Source organism: Argiope bruennichi, chromosome 1, assembly GCF_947563725.1.
Source record: "Argiope bruennichi chromosome 1, qqArgBrue1.1, whole genome shotgun sequence".
Taxonomy (NCBI): Eukaryota; Metazoa; Arthropoda; class Arachnida; order Araneae; family Araneidae; genus Argiope; species Argiope bruennichi.
In genome coordinates, this window is record NC_079151.1 from 137,959,109 (window position 1) to 137,969,979 (window position 10,871).

The 10,871-nt window shown below is 25.2% G+C and overlaps 1 protein-coding gene across 1 annotated transcript; it reads right to left on the reverse strand.

The window, feature by feature from the left end:
• Positions 1 to 378: 378 nt before the first annotated feature.
• LOC129969600 (transcription initiation factor IIA subunit 2-like) lies at positions 379 to 10,869 on the reverse strand. The gene is made up of 4 exons (XM_056084245.1): positions 10,695 to 10,869; positions 6,491 to 6,595; positions 2,070 to 2,199; positions 379 to 518 (listed from the first exon to the last, which is right to left on the reverse strand). Exons 1-4 carry the CDS (start codon positions 10,764 to 10,766, stop codon positions 502 to 504), a joined length of 324 nt encoding a protein of 107 aa, XP_055940220.1. The 5' UTR covers positions 10,767 to 10,869; the 3' UTR covers positions 379 to 501.
• Positions 10,870 to 10,871: the final 2 nt, after the last annotated feature.

Consider the following 10,871-nt stretch of genomic DNA (forward strand, 5'->3'; position numbering starts at 1 on the left):
TATTAAAATCATCTAGTGCAATTTTTGTCAATTAAAAATTAAAGTTGCACATTAGCAACTGAAACGACTTAAAAAGCGAATGAAATACATTGATTTTCTAATGTCACATTGACAGTTAGGAAAAATAACTTGTTCAATGGTTAAAAGGCATTGAAAGTAAACTTTAGAATTACAAGGCACAGGTGATTTCTGAGCCAACAATTTTACAATTAAAATATAAATTTGCTTCACTTGTTTTCTCATATACATTATTGCTATAACTTTTTAAGGAGCTAAATTGCATTATCTATGAATTCTGAAGCTATAGAGTATCATGATTTACCTATTACTCATTCCATATCTTTTAACAATGACTTAAATTCAAAATAATTGACATAATTTAATGGACTACCATAATTGACTTTATTTGATACAATATTTAAAATGCCATTTCATTTTTACAAAATCCAACATGAATATACACTCAAAATAAAAAAAAAGTGTGGTCTTTTATTCTTTCCTTTAAGTCTTTTTCTCATCTGCAAAAGAGAAAATATACACTTATGAATATTGAAGTCAATTAAATATGTTATGAAGCATTTTTAATATTAAATATATACATTATATAAAATTAATTAATATTTAAATTAAATATATACATTCATTATGGGTTATATGTTGATGATTCTATCATGCTTTACAAAATCACTCAATCTATCTGCTTTTGCAATATGAGTTAATGACTATACCATTATTCAAATATCAATATATTAAGATTGATAAATAAAGATACATAGACAGAGGCAAAGCTGTATTTTAATTTTTCTACAATTTAAATATGCAATTTATATTGATATAGAAAGATACACAGACAGAGGCAAAGCTGTATTTTAATTTTTCTAAAATTTAAATATGCAATTTACAAGGGTTCCTTTTATTGATTTCTATAAAATATTAAAAGTGCAGAAGTAGCATGATTTTCCTTCATATAATAACCTAAATCATGGCATCTGTCATGGGCAAAAATTTGAAATTTTCATTTTGCTTTTAAAAATCATGATCAATATCTTATTTGAGCCATAAGAAATATTTTAAGGATTGGGAAAGCAATATGTAGATTTCTGAATAAAACTTTAAAACAGAAAATAATTAAAGGTGCTTTTTTTCACTTTATAAAATACATTTTGTTAAAAAAAAATTAATAACTGAACTGAATATAAATAATTTCTCACAGTCTGCAATGTTTTGAATAATATTTAATTATAATTGAAAATCTTAATAATAATCTTTAATTAGCTAATTTTAAATATTTATTATTTTAATATTTCAGAGCTCAACACAATTGAAAAATAAGGCCACAAAATGTTTATGTCTTTCCCTTGCTATGTGACATAGAAATTGCAGGTTTCTTTTCCACACCATATTTTCACATAGCTCCATAAATTTTGGTTCAGTGATATGAAAAATCAATACAAAATTCAATACCTTCATAATGCAGAATTATAAACTCTTTCATAATCTTGTATAAAAAATTATTAATATTCAAAACAAAAATAAATAAAAGAAAAATAAATAAAAGAAAAATAAATTCTACAGCATAAAAATCATTCTTCTTCACTTAATATAAATAACAAGAGAGATTTTTCAAGTTGTTTCATTATAAGCTTAATAGAACACTATAATAATTCATGTTATGAATATTTAAGATATTACAAATAAACTTATAAATCATATAAAGAAATCATATAGAGATATAATACAGCAGTCAACCATCTTAAAGGACAGCGACTGTATATGTACAAATTAGGTAATCATATGTAGTTAAAAATTTTTTTAACATGCAAAAAATTGAACATTTTTTAAGAGACATCTTTAATTCTAACTATTTAAAAACAGATTAAAAATCTTAAAAGGCCAGATGAAGGTATCATAAAATAAAGATGATAACAGTTTCTTCTTCTAGTAAATTTATTCACATAATCTAAATAATAGTTGAGATTTATTTAATCTTCAAAATTATTAACTAATTTATTACAAAAATTAAGCTATTTATCTCAATTTTTCCATTAACTAAAACTAAAAATATTTACCTTTCCCATCACACGCAACAATTTTCACTTTGTCAACCCTAATCAATTCTTGAACTTCTCGAAATTCAACGTCCTTCAACACAAACGTCCAGACGTTATCACAAAATCTGTATGTTTCAAGATGAGCAGCCTAATAATATACACAATTCAGAATAAGAGAAGCTATCCATAATCAACTTCCACAATAAATTATGATCAATACATAATTATTCGTTAAATTCGCAATCATACAATCTTTATACAGTACATACTTGTAATTTTAAAAAAGAAATATCAGTAATTACTATGTACATAGTAGCAAATAATATAAGACTTCATAATACATATATAAGAAATAGCTTATTTATGGAAACTTCAAAAAAACTAATTTTGTGTTTTAAATTTTAAATACTAGTCAAGTAAATATTTGGACCCGACTTTTGATATCCGACTTAGTGCATCAGAATTTAAAATGATTGAAAAAATTAACACAATTAGAAATACTGCTTGCTATTATTGAGAGAATTTTGCATAGTATATAATTTATAAGACATCTACATCCCATTTGAAAAAATAGTTTAAGGATACATCATGAAAATCAGATTAGTAAAATTGTACATAATGATTAGCTCTTTAAAAGATTTCTTTAAATAATTATATAAATTATAAATGATTAAACAACAACAAAAAAAAGAATAAAAATTCTATTTATTTTTATATTTCAATTCTGCATCTAAATTGAATGCATTCACATTTTTTTGTTTAACAAGTCAATATGCTTTCCCAAACTTCCGAACAATTTCCAAATAGTATACGCCGTTTATTAACTAAATTTTGGAATCAAAACTCCTTCAATTTTTTTTGGACGAGGGACTCTTTAAAAAATTTCTAAGGTGACACAAGGGATTAAAAAGCAATTTTGTTGCTGAAAAAAGTTGAAAATGAGGTTACTTATGAAGAATTAGGAAACCTAAATAGTTCCTGTTGCAATAACATTCTTGCTAAGATTTTCGCTCAGCAAGAACTTGTAAGGTCAATTGGTCCTGGCAATTCCAGCATAATGGATGAGGAACAGTATTTAATACTGAAGAACTGGACAAAGAAAAACATCAAAAAAATTCAACAGAAAAAAAAGGTCATGGACATTCCTGCTTTTAAAAAGTCAATGAACTAAAAGAAATTACAAAGATTCGGTCCACCTCATTAAGATTTATAACAGATTCAATACCTTAACAACCATAATCCTAATGCAAAAAAGCTGTTACTCTGAGGTATTCCATCTATTATGTCCTTCAAGGAAATCCTCAAAAGATCCTACCCACAATATCAAATGGTGGATAAAAAACTCTTGTAAAAAAAATTCATTAAAAATTTTACAGACACTTCTGACAATCACAGGAATATTACTAACTATATAACTGACAACAAATTAGTTTAACTCGCACACTGATTGGTTCTAACTTTCTTGTCAACATTTTTCTCTCAATTTGTTGCAGACTTCCTTGAAAACACCTTTTCTCTCTTAATCCTCTTAATAACTAATCATTTTTTTTAGCTCCTCCTTAATTGCACCACAATTACCAAACATTGTCTGTTCTTCCTAAATGATATTGCCAATAATTTTTAAGTAAACCTTTCTTTTTTAATTTCTTCCACTTTTTCATTTACTTCCTTCACAATTCAAAATTCTCATAATTTTGCTATATATATAAAATAAGAATTTTTTTTAACATAAGAATGTTAATTACAAAAGGTATAAAAGGAATTTACATAGCAAAATTATGAGAATTTTAACTTCTAGGCATAATGATATTGTTACAAATCTAATTTTTCTACTTGGCACAAATAGTGTCATCGTGGGACAAACCGTTAAAACCGTTGTAAAATCTGTCCTGTGCATACTGAGCTTGGCGACCTTTGGCGACTAAATGGATAATACTGGAAAGTTCGAGAACTTTCACGATCCATCCACTAAGAATCGAGATACATACAGTTTGGTCTGGAAGATTCTAGCCCCACCTCCCGGAACTATAAAAGACAGGCACTCTGAAGCTGCAGGGAAGTGGTGTGCGAGAGTAGTTGGAGTCGCCGACAAGTTAAAGAATTAGAGGATTAGACAGCAAGCAAGCTGCTGAATTAGCGATTATTACCATTCATTGATGGTATTTGTAGAAAAAAATATTTTGTAACAATATATATTATGTCTAGAAATTAAGAACCAAGATGTTCACTAATTCTAAGAACTCTCCTACATATAAGCAACTTTTTAAAAATATGATGTTTTTTTAAATTATTTCACACCAAAAAAAAAAATAATTGAATATTAATTTTATCACAAAACTATTTTCAACTTGATGCTTTTAAAATACTTTAAATACAATTTACTGAAACTGCTGTTTTAAATTATGTTCAGCGTTAATGGACTAATATTCCTGAGATTTAATAGATTGTTGCTTGCAACAAAAATGTGTCTGTAATATCGGAAGTTTATGATTATGTAATATATCAAGAATTTTTAAATAGTATATATCACTTTAAAGAGCGTAACATTAATAAATTTCAAATACTTAATATATGAGAATTCTCTACTAAAAATAATGGAGAATGTATACGTATTGATATAGGCTAGACCATTTGAATAGAGCAATAAAATTTACAACATGCACATTTCAAGGAAAAATTAGAATTTGAATTAAAATTATGCAAATTTATAGATTCCCCCCCTTTTTTAACAATAAATTTGGAAAATAGTTCTGCATAATAATTATCATTTTAATCCTTTCTGTTTCTTTGCTGTAAAATTTTTAAATCTAAACTTAATTTAACTTTTAAAGATATCTTTAAATATATTTTACAACTACATTTTCATTACTGTGAATGAAACACAAATCGTTTTCAATGTTGCTACTAATATTTCATCACTTTATTTTTCTTTCATTGTTGACAATCAAACTATAAAGATTTCACTTATTTTTCCTTATTGAATAAGCTAAAGCATATTTGTTTTAAATATTGTGCTAACTACAGAAGTAAAGAAATATGAATTGTTTTTCTTAATTTATGCATTTTTAAACACTTTCGTAATTGCATTCTTAGATTAACATTTTACTTTCTTATTGACCCATACTGATTTTAAAAATAATTCAATCTGAAAATTTGTATAGAATAATTCTCTGATATATTTCATAAATCCTGGAATACATTCTTTAGTTAGAAGTTAGAACCAAAGTTCAGAGTTAAATGATTATCTTTCCTGCCTTAAAAAAAAAAAAATAATAATGCTTTAATTTAATAAGCATTACTAGATTAGTTGAAGATTAGTTACTAGATTAGTTCTCTTTGAAAACTAAATTTCAAATGATATGAACTTAAAATTAAAAAGGCTTGTTGCACAATAAATATGGCTGATAAGTCTAAATAAAATAGTACTAGCTACAAGATTAAAATTTGGAATTTGAAAACACTTTGTTGAGGAAGCCATTAAGACTAAGCTATCTACAAAAGCATCAACTGAAATTTTACATAATCAATAATTCTAGTCCATCCACTGGTTGGTAAAAGTAGATAGTTTTACAATGGCTTTGATTCTGATAAAAGTATCAGCAGTAGTTCTGGTAAAAATATCTAGTTAAGTCATAAGAGAATGCCACAGTAGAAAGATGTAAAATAGCCTAGTGGTTCAACTGCTTTCAGGTTATAAGTTATTATCGTATTTACCATGCTAATTTCATTCTGCTGGATTACCATTTCAATTGTTGGTCCATCAATTCAGGATTTGATTCGCTATTATTATTTTCAAGACTTAAAAATATAAATTAAAACTTTCTTTAAAAAAAGATTTGACACTCTAGTCAAAACATAACATAACACTTTAGACAAGAATTATCTATTATTTTACATTTAACTCTTAATTATATATATATGTATGTGTGTGTGTGTATATCTACATATATATTACAGGTAAAATCATGCACACAAAATATTAGTTTGATATCAAAGCAACATGAATGTTTGATTTTCAAGGGAAAAAAAAGCCATAGCACACATTTATTATTTGAGAAGTAACTAAATGCTAAATCTGGTAATTTTGAGTTCAATAGTCTGCCTTAAAAAGCATTTTGAATGACTATCAGGCATGATGATCATAGTTTACTGATAATATGACATTTTATAATATAATGTCAAACATTATATTATAAAATGCCATTTTAAGTACTAATAAACTTTGATGATTAGATTAATTTTTTAATAGTTGATTTTTTTAAAAAATCATTTAGCATTAATTTAAACATTTAAAATACACATGTGGAGATTTATATAAAAGTAAATTTATCATGAATATTTAACAAAAGAAATATTTACAATGTAAACAATTACTCCTCAGTATACATATAGAATAAACACAGAAATAAAATACTTTATTAAGTAGCTAAATATAATACCTTGAAAGTAAGTCTTGATTTAACTTTTTGAGACAAGGCTGTGTTAATTACTTTATCAAACTGCAGCAGCACCTTGAGAGCAAGCTGATGAGTTATCTGTCCACACTGGAAAGAATTTTCAGATACATATTCAGTGTCATTTTAATTGTTATTATAATTTGATGATATTCTACTATTTAAATTAAAATGACAATACTAAAAAACAGTTGGGAAATATATTTAAAAAATAAAGGGAAAAAAAGGGAATCTAACATATATATGCTTTTTAGTAAATGAGTATTTTTATATACCAGATAATTTCACCACAGAAACTAAATACTAAAAACTATTTTTGCATTTTTTAAAAATTATCTAGTACCAGTATATTTCACTTAATAAAATAAGCAAGAAGTGATTAAATGCACAGACCTTAGTTTTTTTTTAAAAAAACTTTTTTTGCACTAAAACTTTTTCAGTTCTTCCAATCAAAAATAAATAAAATGCATAATATTTATAATAAATATTTAAAAATGTAAGTGATTTAAAAAATTTAACTTTTTCAGTACTTGAGCTATCTATTCAAGCAAAGTGTCATGATTACTTGATTATAAATGTAAAACCGTCTACCTTCTTTAAAATTAACCAACTGAATAAATATACGAGGCATGTGCATTGTTTAAGTACTTATCCTGAGGGGGGGGGGGGATGATGAATCCATTTATTAGTGAAAACCATCTCAATAGTAAACAAAATATATTTTGTATAAAACTTATAAAGAATGCAAGTTAACATTAAAGTTTATGAGGGTAGTAAGGAATGTCTTTTATATTTGAAAGAGGAACTTGGTTATTTCCATTTATAGAAGTTCAACTTGCCACACTCAAATACCATAAATATTACATACTTTTCATTTCAAATGAAAGAAAAGGTACGAAAAAAGGACAGATAGCATGATGATACACATAATGCAATATGTTTCAAGCTTTTACCAACAAATTTTATCAATTGGAAATGTTTCTTTCAATAAGATGATGGTATTTATCTGTTAACAAGACCTTAGACAAAAACATATCAAACCTTAACAATTTTCACCAACAAATCTCGGTGATTAATGTTGGTGCTAATTGTATAATGGCAATATTCAAACTTGGTGAAGAAGAGGTTTTGCTAATGGATAATACCAAGATAGTTCTAGTGCTAATGAATATCTTTGATAAAAATTTGGAAATTAAACAATATTTGTAGCTATTTATGCTTCTATGAGGCAGAAAAAATTCTAAAAATATGAAATGAATCACTGAAAAGTCAGCAGTAGTTAATATGTTTTAGCAAAATCAAGAAAATATTTGAAGAGTTTAATAGTAAATTACTTTCACTGAATTGTGCCTTTACAGTGTTTGAAATGTTCCCAAATTGTTTGAAATATCAATTGCAAAATTCAACCAATTATTTACAAAAGTTAATTTCTTTCTTTCCCAACCAATATTCCATTCTCTTTATATAATACAAATTTTGAAATTTTTTTATTACTGAAAATACATATTTTACATCATCTCTCATTTTAAAATTCAAATTATTTTTGAAATGATTTGCAATGATAACTTTAACTGCTGTAATAAAACTTAAAATCAATTTCACTTTCATAAAACCTTTAAAACAATTCTTCAATCAGACGAAATATAAAAATTATCCAATTCTACATATTGACTTAAAAACAAATTATCCTTTAGCAATGCAAATTTTATTATATATTTTACATCCCTTCCTTTTTTACAAATTTAAAAAAAAAAATGTCTTAAATCAAATCTAACATTATTGTAATTTATTGTAATAATATAGTTAATTTCATAGCCAAATTTTCTTTCAATAATCTGAAGTTTGACATTTTGTTAATTATGGTTTCCTTTTGCCACATCAGTGCAGATAGGTTTGTTATATTGAATAAAAAGTAATTTTCAATGAGTGTGACACTAATTATTTCAAATTAAAGTTTGAAACATTAATATTATTAAAATAATGTCTAAGCCAGCTTAATTATCAGAAGTGAATAATATGAAATTATGAAAATCTCTTGATCAAAATAAGTTCTTATAATAAGTCTCATGGGATTGTCTCATTTTTAACATTTTGTTAATGATCTTTACAAAAATAATATGTACTACTCAGGTTACATAACTACTTGTTAGCTAGATTTGATCATACCAATGAGTTTTAAAAATAGTTCTTACACTCATTTCCTGAAATTTTTTCACTTTTTAGATCACAGAAAAACAACCCTGATAACAATTTACTGTGATTTATTGTTTTTACACTAAACAACCTATTCACAGAACTTTTTAAGATAGTATATTATATATTCAAGATTTTATGATACCAGATAATTATATCTTTACCTCTATACTAAAAACAGAATGTAATTCTTAAAAAAATAATTTATAATTAATATTATTATGGAATTTTACTTAGGGAAACAATATTTAAAATAAAATTTCCCAGTGTAATGTTTTATGATATTAATTACACAAAGTATTAGAAACCACAGATACGAGATCAAGGAAAGGAAATATATAACAAACAAGCAAGATGATTGTTATACGAGCTATAAACCTATATAACAATCATCTAGAATAGGGAACAGAATCTTGAATTTTCACAAGATAAGTTTCTATATTAAATAACAATTCTTACTTATGAACATTTATGTTGACCTACTGTAGTAAATAACATGGATTTTTTTATATATAAAGGAAAATAAAGTTAAATATGAAAAAAATTATTATCCTGATTGCTATTACAAATGATACTAATATGTTTGCCAAAAATACTACTACAAAAACCAAATACTCGCTGGTGGATAATGCTGTATTTATACTTCTTTTTCACACTTTTTCATCCTTATTCTTGATATGCATTTCTAAACATACTGTAAGCAAATTCATAATGCACATATATTACTATAATTTTTAAAAATAAATTACTTTGAAAGTCTAAAAGTCTCTTTTGACCCATAGATATTAACTATACATGATTATTGCCAATAAGGAAGTTGAGGCAAAATGTGCAAATTTCTCAATACTTAAATCTCTATATTCTATCCCCCCCCTCCCCCTAAAAAAACAACCCTTCAATATATAGAGGTTCAACAGTAGGCAGTTGACTAGTTGAAATCAATCTTGCTTATCAACAACTTGTTTTTAAACAGTCTGCTTAGTTAAAAATAATAAAATTTCACAATAATTTTAAAAAATTAATTATATAAAAAGATTTTATCGCTACAATTATTCAAATTTCTGAAATTGTAAATTTTTCTTCACAAACACTTGGAAAAAAAAGCATGCAAAATTTGTAATAAATTTTCTCTATGTTTATCACATATAACAAGTAATACACATGATAACTTTATGTAATGATTCAAGAAATTCTCATCTCTAACAAAATAATTTTCTGCTACAAAGTGAAGCAAGATAAAATGTGAAACTTGTCTATACTTAAATACTATCTTTCACTTGTATTTCTATATAACTGATAGTTTATAGTAACAAGTTAGTTTTCAATATATTCGACCAATCTTAGATATAAAAGAGAAAAACAGGTTATTTCAGATAATAGAGAAAATTCTGAAATATTGAGAAACAAAAACAACAACAAAAAAATGTACTTTTTAACTATAAAACTTATCACATTAATTTTGATAGAGCAAAATAGTATATTTCTATATTAAATAAGTAACTTATATTTTTATTTTAAAATGTTCATATGAAAATGTGTGAATCATAAAATCGAACAACTGGTATGAAATATTTCGACTTCACTGAAAAATTCACTACAATAAACAACACAAATTTATAATAATTTAGAAATGTTATCCATGTTATACAAAACAAAATTAGATATTAGCCATAATGTAATTTGTTTATAATTTCACATAGTGAGGAAAAAAAAAAAAGAATTGCATACATATGCACATATCAATTTTTCTTTATCATAACTTAACTCTATAATTATCTCATAATTTAATGAAATATGTTAATAACTTGAAGCAAGAATTGAAACAGTAAAAATATATATGATTATTCTTAGACGCAACTGAAGCAAGGAATGCGTTAAATCTTTTTTTTTTAATGTAAATAACTTCTAGAGGAAAATAAAAAATAAGTAATTGTTAGTATAATATATAAATTTCTGTGCTATACGTATATCCCATATTTTATGTAAGTATACTAACTTGTATAAGTTCATCCAATGATTCTTGAAGTGTATGCCCAAGAGTCGTATTTCTATATAACTGATAACTCATAGTTAAAGGTTAGTATTTAATAACAGAGGTTTAAAATTATAAGGATTAAAGCATACTTTCTTGCTGTCAATTGAAAATGTTGAGAAATAAATGCCGAAAAAAATT